We start from the raw sequence: 18,627 nt of genomic DNA on the forward strand, positions 1-18,627 counted from the left end.
AGCCTGGAGTCAGGCTCTGTGCTCAGTAGGGAGTCTGCTTCTGCCTCTGCTCTCCGAAACCCCCTCATGTGTGCTCTTGCTCTCTCATTCTCTCTCTTAAGATTTGTATTTTCCCATTCATGACAGGCACAGAGAGAGAGAGAGAGAGAGAGAGAGAGGCAGAGACACAGGCAGATGAAGAAGCAGGTTCCACGCAAGGAGCCCGATGTGGGACGCGATTCCGGATCCTGGGATCACGCCCCAAGCTGAAGGCAGATGCTCAACCCCTGAAGCACCCAGGCATCTCTCTCTCTTTCTCTCTCTCTCTCTAATATTTAAAAAAAAAAAAAAAAAAAGATAGACCTGAAACTGTAAAACTACTAGAAATAAACAGGGAAAAAACTCCTTGACATTGGTCTTGGCAAAGCTTTTTGGATATGACACCAAACGTTACAAGTAACAAAAGCAAAAACAAACAAGGACTACATCATGCTAAAAAGCTTCTGCACAGGATACAAAATCAGTGCCCACAAATCAGTGGCATTTCTATACACTAACAATGAGACTAAAGAAAGAGAAATTAAGGAATCAATCCCATTCACAATTGCACCCAAAAGCATAAGATACTAGGAATAAACCTAACCAAAGAGGTAAAGGATCTATACCCTAAAAACTACAGAACACTTCTGAAAGAAATTGAGGAAGACACAAAGAGATGTAAAAAAATTCCATGCTCATGGATTGGAAGAATTAATATTGTGAAAATGTCAATGCTACCCAGGGCAATTTGCACGTTCAATGCAATCCCTATCAAAATACCATGGACTCTGGCAGCCCGGGTGGCACAGCGGTTTAGCACCGCCTGCAGCCCAGGGCTTGATCCTGGAGATCTGGGATCGAGTCCCACATCAGGCTCCCTGCATGGAGCCTGCTTCTCCCTCTGCCTGTGTCTCTGCCTCTCTCTCTCCTGCTTTGTATCTCTCATGATTAAATAAATAAAATCTTTAAAAAAAATACCATGGACTTTCTTCAGAGAGTTGGAACAAATCATCTTAAGATTTGTGTGGAATCAGGGATCCCTGGGTGGTGCAGCGGTTTGGCACCTGCCTTTGGCCCAGGGCGCGATCCTGGAGACCCGGGATCGAATCCCACGTCGGGCTCCCTGCATGGAGCCTGCTTCTCCCTCTGCCTGTGTCTCTGCCTCTCTCTCTCTCTTTCTCTGTGTGACTATCATGAATAAATAAATAAAATCTTAAAAAAAAAAAAAGATAAAAAGCTCCTGCACAGCAAAAGAAACAGTCAACAAAACTAAAAGACAACCTCCAGAATGGGAGAAGATATTTGCAAATGATATATCAGATAAAGGGCTAGTATCCAAGATCTATAAAGAACTTATTAAACTCAACAGTAAAGAAACAATACAATCATGAAATGGGCAAAAGACATGAGCAGAAATCTCACAGAGGAAGACACAGACATGGCCAACAAGCACATGATGAAATGCTCCGCATCACTGGCCATCAGGGAAATACAAATCAACACCACAATGAGATACCACCTCACACCAGTGAGAATGGGGAAAATTAACAAGACAGGAAACAACAAATGTTGGAGAGGATGTGGAGAAAAGGGAACCCTCTTACACTGTTGGTGGGAATGTGAACTGGTGCAGCCACTCTGGAAAACTGTGTGGAGGTTCCTCAAAGAGTTAAAAATAGATCTGCCCTACGACCCAGCAATTGCACTGCTGGGGATTTACCCCAAAGATACAGATGCAGCAGTGAAACGGCAGGACACCCACACCCCAATGTTTATAGCAGCAATGTCCACAATAGCCAAACTGTGGAAGGAGCCTTGGTGTCCATCAAAGGATGAATGGTTGAAGAAGATGTGGTCTTTGTATACTATGGAATATTACTCAGCCATCAGAAAGGACGAATACCCACCATTTGCTTCATTGTGGATGTAACTGGAGGGTATTATGCTGAGTGAAATAAGTCAGTTGGAGAAAGACAAACATTACATGGTCTCATTCATTCGAGGAATATAAAAAAAAGTGAAAGAGATTAAAGGGGAAAGGAGAGGGGGATCCCTGGGTGGCTCAGCAGTTTAGTCCCCACCTTCGGCCCAGGGTGTGATCCTGGAGACCCAGCATGGAGTCCTGCGTTGGGCTCCCTGCATGGAGCCTGCTTTTCCCTTTGCCTGTGTGTCTGCCTCTTTCTCTGTCTCTCATGAATAAATAAATAAAATATTTTTTAAAAAGGGGGGGAGAGAGAAAATGAGTGAAAATATCAGTGAGGGTGAACCTAACTCTGGGAAACGAGCAAGGGGTGGTGGAAAGGGAGGTGGGTGGGGGGTTGGGGTGACTGGGTGATGGGCACTGAGTGGGGCACTTGACAGGATGAGCACTGGGTGATATGCTATATGTTGGCAAATCAAACTCCGATACAAAAAAAAAAGCTTCTGAACAGTGAAAGAAACCATCAGAAATAGACGTACACTCGTGCACTGTTGGGAGGAATGTGAATTAGTGCAGCCGCTATGGAAAACAGTATGGAGGTTCTGCAAAAAATTAAAAATAGAACTGCCATATGATTTAGTAATCCCACTTCTTGGTATATATCTGAAGGAAATGAAATCATCAATTTTTTTTTATTATTTTTTTAAGTGGCTCAGCGGTTTAGCGCCTGTCTTCGGCCGAGGGCCTGATCCTGGAGACCAGGGATCGAGTACCGCATTGGGCTCCTTGCACAGAGCCTGCTTTTCCCTCTGCCTGTGTCTCTCCCTCTCTCTCTCTCATGAATAAATAAAATCTTTAAAAAAATTATTAAAAAAAAGGCAGATGCTCAACCACTGAGCCACCCAGTGCCTCTTTAATTTTTTTTTTTTTTTTTTTTTTTTTTTAGAGAAAGTGCGGGAGGGGAGGGGCAGAGAGAGGGAGAGAGAGAATCATAAGCGGGTTCCACACAGAGCTCAATCTCACCACTCTGAGATCATGACCTGAGCTGAAATCAAGAGTCAGACACTTAACTGACCGAGCCACCCAGGCGCCCTAAAATCACTATCTTGAAGACATATCTGCACCCTTATACTCATCACAGCGCTATTTGCAAAGGCTAAGGCATGGAAACAACCTAAGTGTTCATTTGTGGATGAATGAATAAAGAAAATACGATTGTGTGTATATGTATACACACATGATATATATATACATACACATGCACACAATGGAATGCATATACACATATATACACATATAATAGAATTATTAGGCAGTTATAAATAAAAGGAAATCCTTGGGACTCCCGGGTGGCTCAGCGGTTTAGCGTTGCCTTCAGCCCAGGGCGTGATCCCAGAGAACAGGATTGGGTCCCACATCGGGCTCCCCACAGGGAGCCTGCCTCTCCCTCTGCCTGTGTCTCTGCCTCTCTCTGTGTGTCTCTCATGAATAAATAAACAAAATCTTAAGAAAAAAACAAAACATGAACATGACAGGACTTTTCAGCAGGATGGCAATGCCAAGTTTAAAAGCAATTCACCAGAATGCCTGGAAAACCTTTCTGTAAAGATTCTTTGCAAGATCTAATAGGATTTAGCCCTCTTTGACAAGTGATAACAAGAAAGTGTATTTTTTTTAAAGATTTTAGTTATTTATTCATGAGAGACATAGAGAGAGAGGGGCAGAGACAGAAGCAGACATCCTGTAGGGAGCCTGATGTGGGACTTGATCCAGGGACTCCAGGGTCACACCCAGGGCCAAAGGCAAGGCGCTCAACTGCTGAGCCACCCTGGCATCCCAGAAAATGTATTTTTAAAAAAAGATTTTATTTATTTGGAAGAAAGGGGGAGGGAGAGAGAGAGAGAGAGCAAGCTCAGGAGCATGAGAGCACAAAAGCAGGGGGAAGGGCAGAGGGAGAGGGAGAACTGAGCAGCGAGCTCAATGTGGAGCTCAATCCCAGGACCGTGGGATCATGACCTGACCAGAAGGCAGGCGCCCAACTGACTGAACCATCTGGTGCCCTGATAATATATGAAAATATTAAAACAATTTAAGATCACTCATTCACTGTCTCCTTTTCAGTCTTCTACCCCAAGACAGCCAACATCCATGTTTTGGTGTTTTCCTCTCAATCTCTTTTAGAGGCAGGTGCGCACACACACCTGTGCATGCACACACGTGCACACACACACACACAGTTGACCCTTAAACAACATAGTTTTGAACTGCACAGGTCCAGTTATAGGCAAGTTTTTTTCAATAAGTCCAGTACAGTCCTATGAGTTTTTTCTTTCTTATGATTTTCTTTATAGTATTTTCTTTCCTCTAGCTTAACTTACTGTAAGGATACAGCATATAGTACATATAATATACAAAATATGTGCTTTTATCAATAAAGCTTTTGGCCAAGAGTAGGCTATCGGTAATTAAGTTGTTGGTAAATCAAAAGTTATTATACAGATTTTTAACTGCAGGGGAGGTGGGGCACCTGTGTTAAGGGCCAAACTGTTTTTTTTCTTTACTTTTAATAAAAAATAAGATCAAGACAATAATGTCTATAATCATGTGTCCTAATTTTTTCCACTTGATATAAACTTTGTTAACAGATATTTTTAAAAAACATTTTGAAAAAGATAAGCATCTATAGATATAACCTTTACAAAGCTTCTAATTGTTAGAAAACAATTTTGTGGCACAATACACAAAGACTAAATCCTTTGCCTAGCCCTTCCTCTTTGGCCCTTGCCTTCAGTCCTGTACTCAGCCCAGCCCTGGCCAGGTATCACCCAAGCCCACTGGCCTGTTTTGAAATCCCAGGCCCATCAAGGAAGGAGCCTTTCTGGACCTGGAAACCTGTGTCCCAAATAGCAAAGAGGTGAAAAAAGAGCAGCAGGTTGGAGCTGGCTTTTTTTTTTTTTTTTAAGATTTTATTTATTTATTCATGAGAGACATAGAGGCAGAGACAGGCAGACGGAAAAGCAAGCTCCACGCAGGGAGGCTGATGCGGGACTCGATCCCGGGACTTGATCCCAGGACTTCAGGACTACACCCTGGGCCGAAGGCAGGGGCCAAACCATTGAGCCACCCAGGGATCCCCGAAGCTGGCCTTTTTACTCACCTGTCTGAGGAAGCGATTATTGACGAGGTCGACCACAAGGACCTGCAAGATGAGGAAAAGGGCTGATTACTGTCACCAGGGCTTCCAGGGTATAGTGATAGACTCTTAGTCTTCTTCCTTCTTGGCATCCAGACAGGCAGCTGGGGTGGAGGGTGGAGTGGCCCATTTGTGGTTTCCTGACGTTGCCACTGTAGCCACAAATGATGAAGAGGGGAGGTAGGGGGTGGAGAAGAGCTTTCCAGAATTGCATGCTTTCAACACTGAAACCACAGGCTGGGCCATGTGTCTACCACAGATTGGACTCCTTGCCCCATTCCCAGTCTGGCTAAGGCAGAGGCTCTGGGATGGATTTTTAGTGTGTGGGTTTTTAGAGGTGGGTGAAAGATGCTACAGGGCCCATTATTTCCATTCCATTCAACTCTGTACTTCTCACTCCTAAGGGTCTCTCTCCTCCCAGCTACCCACTTGGCCTTGTCATTTCTCTTAGTGGGAGAGGAGGAGAGGAACCCAGAGGAGTGGATCCAACTAGAGAGTAAAATCAAGCTGCAGGGGCTTAGAGAGGCAAGTGAGGGCTTCTTTTAGACCTCAGCATGGGCCACTGGCTATGATGGAGGAAGAGCACAGGCCTGCACAGCCACCATGTTTTCACCAACAGCTGGAAACACAGACTGTAATACATCCCAGATGATGTACATATCCAGGAGCTGAGGCAGCTCTCTCCTTTCTTCTCAAACACACACGTGGGGTTAAACTGAGCCATTGCAGGAATCACAGGGTACCCAAACTCCTTGCCATTCAGAAACACATGCTCAAAGACCTGTATGTGCTGGTGAATACTTTAGGCCTACCTAGGCAATTAGAGGAGCCACATCTGGGGGCTTGGGATGAATTTCAGGGACAGGCGTTCCCCTGGGGGTTCAGAAGTTAGTGGTATCATTTAGGCCCCTATGGTTCCCTTGCTGACTGCTGGGAGACATCAGTACATGGGATAGAGATTATTTAGAGGAAGGGACTGGGGCTAAAGACCCACAGAAATGCCAGGTAGGACTTCCCTCATGTGGGTGTAACCTGAAAACCCAGAAGGGGATCATTAAAAACATTTTAGTGATTGTCTTTTTTCACATCAGTGTTTGTAGGGGCACAATCTTCATCAGCTTTGTTATTAGTCCAAATATAAATTCCAGCAATTGTTAGCTCCTTCCTTTCTTCCTCAGTGTTGGAAAGAGGTGGGAGGGCAGGATAGGGTGGATGGCTACTTACAGATCAAGTGTTTTAACATCTGGCTAAGTTGTGGATTGTTGCCTTTCTCCATGGGTGTTCAGGCCAGTGGGTTCATTTAGAGAAAACTGAACTTGCAGTCACCGAGGATCTACTGAAGCAGGCTTGGGGGTTGTATCCTCTGACGTGGCGTGCTTGTGGTGCCTTAGCCAGCACCTCCCCTCTACCCTCTGGTCCCCACCAGAAGGGAATAGGGATGTCCCCAGAGCTCACCTCTTCCAGTGGAAGCTCCCTGAGCAGCGGCAGTGAGCTGGTGAGCAGCCCGATGAGGAAGGGGGTTGGTGAGCAGACGATGTCGATCATGGCAGGTGGCAGTACGGGGATGTAGGTGTGCTGCCAGGTGAAGGGGTAGATGACAGCCACCATGGCGTGGCAGCACTTGGACAGCGTGCTACAGCAGAAGGTAGAGAAGGGGAGAAGGGGCAGATTCAGGGAAAGCTCTGGACAGGGCCTGCTCAGCTTCACAGGGTGGGCAGCCTCCGTGGAGGAGGCTGGAGAGAAATGTGGGCACTCCATCCCATAGGCATGTTTGTCAGAAAAGGTGTCATACATGTATTAGGTACATTATGTAACACAGTCCTAACACAGATTGTCCAGGCACATGGAGCCTGTGTGAGGCTTTAAGACACAGCTAGAGGGATCCCTGGGTGGCGCAGCGGTTTGGCGCCTGCTTTTGGCCCAGGGCGCGATCCTGGAGACCCGGGATCGAATCCCACCTCGGGCTCCCGGTGCATGGAGCCTGCTTCTCCCTCTGCCTGTGTCTCTGCCTCTCTCTCTCTGTCATAAATAAATAAAAAAATTAAAAAAAAAAAAAAGACACAGCTAGAAGGATGAATTTCATGCCTCAGCTAATTTTTGCTAGTGTTCCTTCACATGTGAACTACATTCTTGTGACATTTTGATCATTCACTTCCACCCCTCTTTCCTAAACCCTTCTATATCAACTAAAGTCTCTTTTCTCATGGATGCTCATGAATTTCTTATTGAAGATGCTTCTATATTCTAACACTAGCTTTCTCTTTGTTCTCTTCCACACATTTGCTCAGCCAAGCATGAATACCTAGGTGCAATCAAGAGAAATGGGGCAACTCTGGTATTTATACGGCAGCAGTCAGCTCCGAGGCTCTGTTGTGTAAAAGTGAAACTCATGTACACTAGCATTCAAAACTTAAGCACTAGCATTACCCAGCATTCAAAACTTAAAAAAATAACAACATTGGGAGTCTCCCTTAAAGAAGAACGATCATGGAACAGCCTTTATTGGCAAGCCCCGAGCTTCTGTGATCACTATCCCCTGTGCTCTGTGTGGAGCCTGGGTTCATGCATAGATGACTAGCTGGATTACCCGGGACTATCAGCTGGAATGTCCTCCCCACCGTGCCACACACAGGGATGCCCGGCAGCCTCTCCAGGTGAGCAGGAGCTGACTTTCTCTTCTTCCCTGCATTTTCTTGTCACTGGTGAGCCTGCTGAGGGCAGACCCTCTCTGCTCCCATTCTAATATGCTGTTTCTAAAATGCCATGGGATTTTAAACTTCAGAATCTTGTTAGAAATATGTGTAAGAATAAAATATAGGCAAGGGCCTCCTCTAGGTTCTCCTCTGATTATATTGCATCTTCCGCATGGCACAGGCCCTGTAACCAGCATTTTGTTTGAGTGTTTGCCCCAGTTCTCCGCTCTGCTCTGTTAGGCATAACTGCAAGGAAGCAGAACCGGATAGATGAATACTTCCTTACTGGATTCCACTGACGTCAAGCACCTGTACAGGCATACTTTGGAATTCTGTGCCAGAGTGCTGCAATCAAGCAAGTATCTCTATAAAGGCAGTCAAATGACTTTCTTTGTTTCCCAATGCATTTTTCCTAAGGCATCCATTTATCTTTTTTTTTTTTTTAAAGATTTCATTTTATTATTTATTCATGAGAGAGAGAGAGAGAGAGAGAGAGAGAGAAAGAGAGGCAGAGACACAGGCAGAGGGAGAAGCAGGCTCCATGCAGGGAGCCCGACTGGGACTTCATCCCCAGTCTCCAAGATCACACCCTGGGCTGAAGGCGGTGCTAAACCGCTGAGCCACCTGGCTGCCCGGCATCCCTTTCTCTTAGATATTCTGGAATGTAAAAACTGTTAGTGACTTGCTCACCCGTTGTGTTTAATTTCCTTGATCACTGGGACACCTGGGTGGCTCAGCGGTTGAACCTTTCTGCCTTTGGCTCAGGGTGTGATCCTGGGGCACAGGGTTGAATCCCACATCGGGCTCCATGCATGGAGCCTGCTTCTCCCCTGCCTGTCTCTCTGCCTCTCTGTGTGTCTCTCATGAATAAAATCTTACAAAAATGTTTTTTTCTTGATCACTGAATGTGTGGAATTTACCTTGTTCTAAAATTTTTAAATTTTAGGACTAATCTCTGTCACTGTGTGAGCAGTATACAAAGTTGATCTGCTCGCTCGCATACTACAGTTGTGAGGACACAGCTGAGGAAACTAGCTTGTTTATGTTAAAATAAAAAGGGGATAGTTGGGCTAAAACAGGTCTTCTCAGACTACACTGTGCAGCCCATTACTGAGTCCTGAAATAATTTTAGTGGGCTGTAATCAGCATTAGAAATACCAAAAAAATAGATGAGAAGAGAGTATGCTGCATTTTGTTCCAGGTGTGACTACCTGTGTGCTTGCATGTGGTGTTTGCATTAAGTCTGAACGTGAGAGGCATTTCTCATGACACGGCCTGCAGTTAAAAGGGTCTGACGTCAACAATTTGGACCATAGAACAGGAGGCTGGAGACAGGTGGACAGTGATAGTTCAGTTGGAATTCTGGTAATGTGGGATGCCTGAGTGGCTCAGTGGTTGAGCATCTGACTTTGGCTCAGGGCATGGTCCCAGAGTCCCAGGATCAAGTCCCAGGACAGAGTCCCATGTCAGGCTCCCTGTATGGAGCCTGCTTCTCCCTCTGCCTATGTCTCTGCTTCTCTCTCTCTGTGTCTCTCATGAATAAATAAATAAAATCTTAAAAAAAAAGGAATTCTGGTATGTTCCATGTTTTACAAGGATGTTGGCTTTCATCCCCAAGTGACCAGGGGGACTTTAAGGACTGGGAGAAAGAATTCCCTGAATGGAGCCTCATGGATGAAACCCATCTCTTCTGATAGCACATTTGCTATAAACTCTTAAATGTGACGTGGAAGAAGTGTGGCTCCCACGTGGGCTGCGGCGGTGGGAGCTGTCATGCGGAGCCCATGTCAGCAGTCTCTGAAGCTTTTCACTTCCACTTGCTCCCTAACAGAGAATTCAAATGCAGTGCTCACACTGAAGTATTTTCAGAGTTGTGGTTTAAGCACTTTTGACCCCAGGGAAATTATAGGATCACAGAATTTTAGACACAGAGCCACCTTACAGATGGAGTTCATCTTATTTTGAATCTTTTTTTTTTTTTTTCTTGGAAGCTTTACACCTTGTAAGCTTGAACTCACAATGCTGACATCAAGAGTTCCATGCTCTACTGACTAAACTGGCCAGGCACCACCCTTCTTACGAATTTTAATAGCTAAAAAGACCGGGAGGAAGCTGACCTCTGCAATGGGGTGGGGAGAGCCACGAGGAGGGGAATGGAGGCATGAAGAGGCACAGTGTGAAGCCTTTGTGGTTTCCTCAATCACTGAGATAGAAAAATAAATGTGTTTAACTTTTTTTTTCCAACTCAAAGAAAATGCCTTCTGCCCTCTTGCTTTCTTGCAGCCTCATCACTGGAATGAGAAAGTGTAATCAGTTGCTGGCTTCTCTCTGTGGCCAGAGCACCCTATGGCTCCTAGGGGAGGCCTAGGCAGTCCAGCAGCTCTGGGAGACTCCCCCCTATCCCTGTTCAGCTGCAGAGTGGGAACGGGCTGGATGAGGAAGGCAGTTGCAACAGGTCAGGAAGAATGATAAGCAATGCCAGGACTAGCCAGATACACACAGTGGGTGAATAAATGTTCCAGAAAGATCGAATTCATTTATGCCACTGGAATGCACTGAGCTAAAGGACAAATGAATTCAATATTGATGGGGACCAAAGATGACAACTTAGCTGGGTACCCTGCTGACCACTAGGTAGGTGCTGCCTCTGCTATGTCTCCTAACAAGTGGTTTTTGTTTGTTGGTTTTTAAATCATCTGATGTGCTGTTGCAGCTGGAGCCAAATGTTTCACACCTGGCTATCATTAGCACCTCACTGGCAGGCACATATGGAGCATAGGGCACTCGTGACAACAGGTGGGCAGTGTTTGAGGAGTGGCTCATTCCTCTCGCTTATTAGCCCACATCAATATGCTGGAAAAAAAACACCCACCTCTCCCTCTTGAAACACTAGGAGGAAAGGTCGAATTCTGCAAATTGTATAGTGACAACTCTTCCCCCCAAATAAATGGTAGAGGAGAAAAAGATGGGATTATTTTGAGTGTTGTTTGTGTTTTTCTCAGTCTCTCATGCAAGTGCTAATGGAATTTTATTCCGAGGTTCAAAGAGGCTAGAGGAATGTTCCGTGAGGGGTGAGGTGTGGGCACTGCTAGGATGGGTGGTCTCTTAGGAATATGGAAAGAACAGGCTTTGGTTTGGGCGACACTGTGGATAACTTTTCAAGTGTGCTTGCCACACAGCTTTCCTGAGCATCTGCTGGCTAGAGGAGAGGCAATGTTTTGGAGGAAGTCCTAGGACCAGAGCCCTCGCAGCTGGCTCTTGTTACTGTGGGGGTAGAGGAAAGCAACACCAGCATACAGCTGTGATCGATTTGTACAGGAGGGGAGGGAGGTGATGCCCATGTGGGAGGCTGGCTGGGCCACAGGGTTTAAAGAAGCGCACAGAGGAGAAGAGTCAGGTCCCAGAATGCTTTGCTATTTGGTGGTGCCCTATGAGGGCTGAAGCACTAGTCTAGAGCCATCAGGATGCACTTGTGCGTACTGAAGTTCTCCTAGGGAAGACACTTTGATTCTGGCTGCTAGCAAACCTCTGTTGCCATATGTGGGGTTACTATGTTCAGCAACCTTCCAATTTATCTAGGAACCAGTAAGAACTGAACACAGAGCCTTCTCTAAAATGCTACCAGAAAAGTAAACAATGTGTTTGCTAAGTTAGACTCCCCAGGAATTTGAAGAATGATCCCATCAGCATCTGTTGGTATCCCAAGCAAAGTATCTCTGCTAGTGTATCTATCATTCCCAGGAATATGAGCGAAGGCAAACTTCAGTCTGGTCTGGTACTTGGGGAGACCTAATGGGAGGTGGATGTCACATGCACCAGCTACCATATTTCCATCACTGTACTTTCACACCTGGAAGTAACATGTTGCCAAACTTTAAAAAAACATAGGCTGGGCCTCAAGAAAATGGACTCTGCTACCTTCTGTATGATCTCAGGTAAAAGCCCTGAACTTCCTCATCTGTAAAATAAGTAGAGTGGCCTAGATAATTTCTAACTTCCTTCCAGCTTTATTTTTTTTAAAGATTTTATTTATTTATTTGAGAGATTGAGCAAGAGAGAGCATAAACTAGGGGGAGGGCCAGAGGGGGATGCGGAAGCAGACTCCCCACTGTGCAGGAAGCCCAAGTCGAGGGACTCCACTCAATCCCAAGACCCTGAGATGATGACCTGAGCTGAAGGCAGAGGCTTAGCAATTTGAGACACCCACGCATCCTTCCTTCCTTGTTTAATGTTTACAAACTACAAATCTATGAGAGAGAAAACCAGGCACTAGAAATAGCTGCAAAGTGAAAAGAACCAAGGCCATCAGAAGATAATCCAAGGCTCATTAGTGGAGACAGGACAGAAGAGTAGTGAAGTTGCCTCGGACAAACTATAGATAAAAGTACCAGAGAGGTTTTGAGTCCTTGCAGTGAGCTCCACATAAAGGTGGCAACACAAAGCAAGCACAGCCTGGGAGCATGTGACCCTGATGGAAGATCTGGAACAAGTTTTTAGCCCAATATTTTGCTAGTGATGGATCTGAGGTAGAAGACAACTGTGGTTATGCTAGTCTCTAAATCTTGCTCCAGGGACGCCTGAGTGGTTTGGCGGTTAAGTGTGTCTGTCTTTGGCTGAGGGCTTGATCCTGTAGTCCCCAGATGGAGTCCCACATCAGGCTCCCTGCAGGGAGCCTGCTTCTCCCTCTGCCTATGTCTTTGCCCCTCTCTGTGTCTCTCAGGAATATATATAAAATCTTTAAAAATAAGTAAATCTTGCTCCAAATGTTTTCTTCTTGTTGTTCATATATTTAATATTTAATCAGACTGATGCCATTATGTTACTAAGTTGTGTTTTTCTTAGGATTTTGCTGAATTAAATGTATGTACCTCTAAGACTGTTAGCCACTCTGAGGACTTCTGAAGTAGTATTTTGGACGTCAGACCACCCTGCAGATAGGCCTTGGGCAGCTGTTCTGCCTAGAGAGGGCATGTTCACAAACTCTACCTTTTCCTTTATTTTAAAGATTATATTTATTTATTTGAGAGAGAGATAGATATGCAGGAGTGGATCACAGGATTCTGGGATCGTGACCTGAGCCAAAGGCAGACAATTAACAGATGGAGCCACCCAGGTGGCCCTACCCTACCTTCTTCTGAGATGGCAAACATCGCCAAGCACAACTGATTCTAGACAGGACAGGGAATCCCCATTTAGGCTTACAGAAACTGATTTAAAAAAAAAAAAAGCAAAAAGGAGCACATAAAAAAAATGAAGGTGCATAGCTACCTAGGAACTCATCTGTGCAGTTGCTCATGTGCCGAAGCTAAGGGCAAACTCCAGTATTTATCAAGATTGGACCACCTAATCCTACTTATCAGTACTCATTTGGCTTACAGTCTTCATATACTCTAAATAAAAAGATAAAAAGGAAATTTCTTGAATGTTAAAAATTTTGTGGGGATCCCTAGGTGTCTCAGTGGCTTAGTAGTATCTGCCTTTGGCTCAGGTCATGATCCCAGAGTCCCGGGATTGAGTCCTGCATCGGGCTCCCTGCATGGAGCCTGCTTTTCCCTCTGCCTGTCTCTCTCTCTCTCTCTCTCTCTCTCTCTTGCTGTGTCTCTCATGAATAAATAAATAAAATCTTTTAAAAAATGTTAAAAACTTTGTGCCATAGGGACACCTGGGTGGCTCAGCGGTTGAGCATCTGCCTTTGGCTCAGGTCGTGATCCTGGGGTCCTGGGATTGAGTCCTACATCGGGCTCCCTGTGAGGAGCCTGCTTCTCCCTCTGCCTGTGTCTCTGCCTGTGTCTCTTGTGAATAAATAAATAAAATTAAAAACAACAACAACAACAAAAACGTTGTTCCATAAAACTTTTGGACAAATTTGTTTATGTGCAGCTCTGACTTTATTATTCGGCCTGGTCTGTAGATTAGTCAGAATGTTGGGAATTGAAATTAATAAACTAAAAAACAAATGTTTATCATTGGGGAAATGAAGAAAGGGGTATAAGAAAATATTTATTTGGGTTGCTATGACAATAGAACAAGCCATCACAACAACATTCTTTCTTTTGCATCTGTCAAACTTTGGCTTGACAGTGCCTTAAGAAACATTCAGTGTCCACCCTGAAGATGAAACGGAGCAAAAATGTTATTCTAAATTTGATAGATTTTTGGCTCGACTTAAAAACCCTTTTATAACTCATTCAGTATTTGCCACAAGTCCCAGCTACTTCCTCTTGCAGTGGGCAGACTGACTAGCAAGGGGTGGGAGTGGGGGAACCACAGGCCAAATGCAGGCTCACGTCCACAAATGCAGGCTCACGTCCACAATGGCTGCCATGCGGCCACTCACTGAGCTCGTGGCATGTCCTGCACTCATGTGTTCTGCGGTCTCACAAAGGTTGGGGAGAATTAGAAGACTGTGGAGGCTTGTTTTCACTTCTAGCTGAACAGGGCTGGAAATAGGATCACACATGCCATGTGCAGTACTGTGCCTGGTGATGAGGATGAAAGCCCCCATGGGAGCATATGCGGAAGTCTCTCTTGGTAGGCTTTCCCAGCTCAGACGACTTGCAGCCAGCCACTGTCCCCCAAGCTCTAGTTTGTCATGGTCTAGCCAAAGAACCCTTCCCTTCAATTCCTTCTGGCTCTTTGCCGGTAAATCAGACAGCATTAGGTGGATGGAGATTCCTCCTGGAGGGACACCCCAGTAAGCAGAGCAGGCTGGAAGAGGGAAGATGGGTTCTGGCTTTTTCACTCATGATGTTCTATGGTGGAGTTTCTGTGCTTTGATCACCAGCTATGTCACTTTTTTTTTTTTTTAAGATTTTATTTTTAAGTAATCTCTACACTAACGTGGGGCTCAAACTTACAACCCTAAGATCAAGAGTCACATGCTTCACTGACTGAGCTCCAGCCATGTTACTTTTTTTTCTTTTTTAAGATTTTATTTATTCACTCATAGACACACACACACACACACACACACACACAGAGGCAGAGACACAGGCAGAGGGAGAAGCAGGCTCCATGCAGGGACTGGAGCCTGACATGGGACTCCATCCCGGGTCTCTGGGATCACGCCCTGGACTGAAGGTGGCGCTAAACCGCTGAGCCACCTGGGCTGCCCCTGTGTCACTTTCTTACAGGTGAGCCAGACTACCCTATCAGGGAAGGGGTTACAATTAAAGGTCAGAGAGCCCCAACCCTGAGGCCTCCAGAAGTACAGAGTGTAGGCTGCAAAAGGAGGTGCAGAGGCATCCCGATTTCTGAGCATAGCCTAGAGAGAGGCCTGGGAATCCTGGAAAGGACTCACAACATGGTATTTAACTCTAACCCAAGTCACATGTAGAGGGGCATTAAAGGAGCATGCACAGTTACTGGGGTATCACACCAGCTCTGAAGAGTCCAGGATTAGAACCACTCTAAGGGAGGCCACAGTAGCAGGGACAGGCTGCACAGGTGATTTTTACTGAACCAGATGAGGCCAGGAGAAGAGTGAGCCTGGGAAGCATGGGGAGATGTGGGGTGTTAGCACTGACTTTCCCTCAACAGCATGTTCATGGCATCACACAGCATTTGAGTTGGAGGGGTCCTGCAGGAATTAGATAGTCCTCTCCCCCATTGCACAGATGGGCACATGAGGTGGTCATCCCCCAAGTCGTCCCCTGGGACACTCTGGAAAGCACAGGATGCCTGAGGAGGTGGATCGTGGGTCAGGAATGGGGCCATTAGCAGGTTCTTCCTCCGTTATCAGAGGCCCGGGGCACTCTGGCCCATGGAGTTGGAGAATTTCAGAGCTTGGAAAGACTGTGGGGTCGCCCAGCTCCACCTGACTAACTGGGTCCCAGCTGAAGGCCATAAGGGAGGGAGGTTCTGGGGAGAAAAGCATGGAGGTCTTGGCTTCTTCAGTACACAATACAAGCCTGCCCGCCAAGCACAAATAGGGTCTCAATGGCATGTTTTATTGTTTTATTTTTTTAAGATTTTATTTATTTATTCATAGAGACACACACACAGAGAGAGAGAGGCAGAGGGAGAAGCAGGCTCCATGCAGGGAGCCTGATGTGGGACTTGATCCCGGGTCTCCAGGATCACACCCCAGACTGCAGGCGGCGCCAAACCGCTGCGCCACCAGGGCTGCCCTCAATAGCATGTTTTAAAAAAGACTTTCCTTATGTATTCTGTTAAAGGGGTCACAGGCACTGCCCTTCACCCACCCACCCCCACCACGTGGGGTGGTGCTCCTCCTCCTCCCTTCTCATCTTCTCTGGAGCCAGGCTGCCTGTGTCCCAAGTCTCCCACTAACCACTGGCTGATCAGAGCAAAGTGACTTAACCTCTGTGTGCTCCTTAGTTTCCTAACAATAGATGCTTTCTGACTGAGTTGTCAGGAGCCTGAAAGAACACGAGTCAAACCCTTCCGAGAGCCTGGCCCAGAGGTGACATTCCAGTCCACCTTGTGGTGGCCATGTTGTTACTGTCGGCAGGCTTGCTCATGCTGTTTCTTTCTTTTCCTGCCTTCACTCTGTGGGCCTTTTATTTATTTATTTTTCCACCTCCTCAGGTCTGCCTGGAATGCTTACTGGATGGAAAGAGAATGTACTGGGCAAGAGAGAACCCTTTGAGCCATCTGTCACAAGAAGAGCACGGGCTGCCTTTGGGGACAAGGTGACACAGGAGCCATAGCAAGTCTCAGTGATGAGGGGCCTGAATGCAGATGAGCCCTGGTTTCATAAATGAGGAGCCCCAGCGCCCACCACTGAGGACATTCAGGCATCCTCCTTCCTCCTAGGAGCACCCTCAGCCCCTGCGTCCTTTGTGATGAGAGATGAATGTGCAAGTCTGAAAGCTATAAACACACACACACACACACACACACACACACACACACACACACAGAGTAGTTAACTGCACTGTGGCCTGGCTCTGGACCCAAGGAGAGAACCGAAGTTAGCCCTGTCTGTGCAGCAGCCACAGCCAGCATTTTACCCCTGCTCGTGGGCATCTGCTGTTCCAAGGGACTCAATCTCTAAGAGTAGAATATCAGGCATCATGGAAGGTGGGGCGAGGAGAGACACTCCGAAGTCCCCTCCAGTCAGACAACATCGATGACCCACCAATAAAGTTGCCCTAGGACAGGAGGGGAGGGGCTGGGAGAGCTAACCCAGATGCAGCCACCACTGGGCACAGTCCATTCACTGGGACGGCAGTTTCTTCACTTTCCTTTGTCTCCTGTTAGAGCAGCTCTGGGGGAGGGGCTTCAGCCCGTCAACCCAGAAATCTGTCCAGGCAGGAGGGAGAGGTGGTCCCTTCCCAGACATCTTTGTAACGAGTGTTTCCTGGTGTCTCAGCACCCGAAGCCTGACTCGTCCCCTCTGGTGTCCTTAAAGGATGCATCTGTCTTTGACCCTTTCTGTTCCCACCTTCTCTCTCATTGTACTTTGACAAGAAAAATAGATGATACTTGGATACTTTGCCAGGGAGGGAAGCCAGGAGAGGGCATGCTCCTCTCCAGCCATGCCCATCTTCCTAGACATTCTCTCAGGCTGCACCTTCCCAAGCTTCCCATCTTCAACACAGGAAGCAAGCTCCTCGTGGGATTGTTCGGCCCTCTCTCCAGTCTGGGCGGGCAGCAGGTTTACATGGCTGGCCTTTACTTCTTGCGTGGGCCTTTCTGAGATCCACTGCGTTCCCCTCCCCCGGGTTGAGCCTGAGAATTCTACTTCCGGGGGACAAAGTGAGGGCTTCCAGAGAATACAGACAGCTCCTAGATGAAATCCGACCCCCGGTCACTGAAGGGTTATTACTCATCTTTAGCTTCCAGAGCCCCAACCTTAGAACTCTCCAGTCTGAATTCCCCAGTGCCCAGCACCAGCTGCAGGCTGAGAGTCGGCCTGCTTCCGCAGCAGACCCCAGTGCACAGGGAGTGCAATAAGCATGACAGTAAAAGTGAATAGCTCGCTAAAAACTGGACTGGGAGCAAGCTGGGAATAGCCAAATGGCTGCTGTCCAAAGAGGAGTATCACTGAGATGACCAGATGGGCTGGAGTGGGAGGAGAGGACTGGATTCCATTTCCTACCACGTTCCTGATGAGCTCCACATTCATACCTTCTGTCCTTTCTGTTCTTCTTTCCCTGTTCTTCTTCCTTCCCTTGTGTTTTCCAGATTTGGGAGTCATATTTCCTCTCCAAACCAGAGTTCTTCTACTTTTGTGTTTTTGGTATTTCTTCTTTCCAGATGGACTCCTTGGTTGGCCTCATCTGCTTTCCCTGGTTGTCAGGTCTATCTATGGCCAGACCCCACATCTCAGCCCTTCCTGGAGTGGCAGTCACCACCTGTGCTGCTTCCGAAGCAAAGAAGTTCCGAAGCAAAGAAGGCTCTGATTCAGTATTGTGAAGTGATGAAAAAGCCAGGAATTCTTTTTCTTTTTAAAGTTCATTCACTCCAATGCCTATCTGCATCCCCTCTGGCTCTTCTCTGATTTGGGCTTTGCAAATCATTGAATGTGACCCTTTGGACATGGGGGGCATCCTACCAAGCCATGAGCAGGTGTGTGTGGTTCTATGTAACTTATTTCAACACTGAGAGGAAGGGCTGCCTTTGGGATCCATCTGTGCTGAAGCATGGCCCTGCAACCCTCTGTGAACCTTGGCTCCTTGCCTCCTGCTCTGCCTGCCACTCTGCTTAGCCACCGTGAATGGCTTTCCAGGTTCTGAAGGTGACATGCTCGGCCCCCTTATCCTTGCCTGTGTATCTCAGCCTGGAGTGTGCTTTCTACTTGCTCTTAGTCTTAGGACTCAGCCAAAACTGGCCTC

General features: G+C 46.7%; 1 protein-coding gene across 5 annotated transcripts in view; it reads right to left on the minus strand.

The window, feature by feature from the left end:
- DENND2A (DENN domain containing 2A) overlaps positions 1-18,627 on the minus strand; it is a 105,269-nt gene that overhangs the window by 5,740 nt on the left and 80,902 nt on the right. For all 5 annotated transcript variants that reach the window (XM_041752610.1, XM_041752612.1, XM_041752611.1 and 2 more), the window contains exons 15-16: positions 6,588-6,765; positions 5,097-5,138 (exon numbers count right to left, since the gene is read on the minus strand). In XM_041752610.1, the coding sequence (XP_041608544.1) occupies positions 5,097-5,138; positions 6,588-6,765 (220 nt within the window). The remainder of the gene's footprint in view (positions 1-5,096; positions 5,139-6,587; positions 6,766-18,627) is intronic.

The sequence above is a fragment of the Vulpes lagopus genome, chromosome 4, assembly GCF_018345385.1.
Source record: "Vulpes lagopus strain Blue_001 chromosome 4, ASM1834538v1, whole genome shotgun sequence".
Taxonomy (NCBI): domain Eukaryota; kingdom Metazoa; phylum Chordata; class Mammalia; order Carnivora; family Canidae; genus Vulpes; species Vulpes lagopus.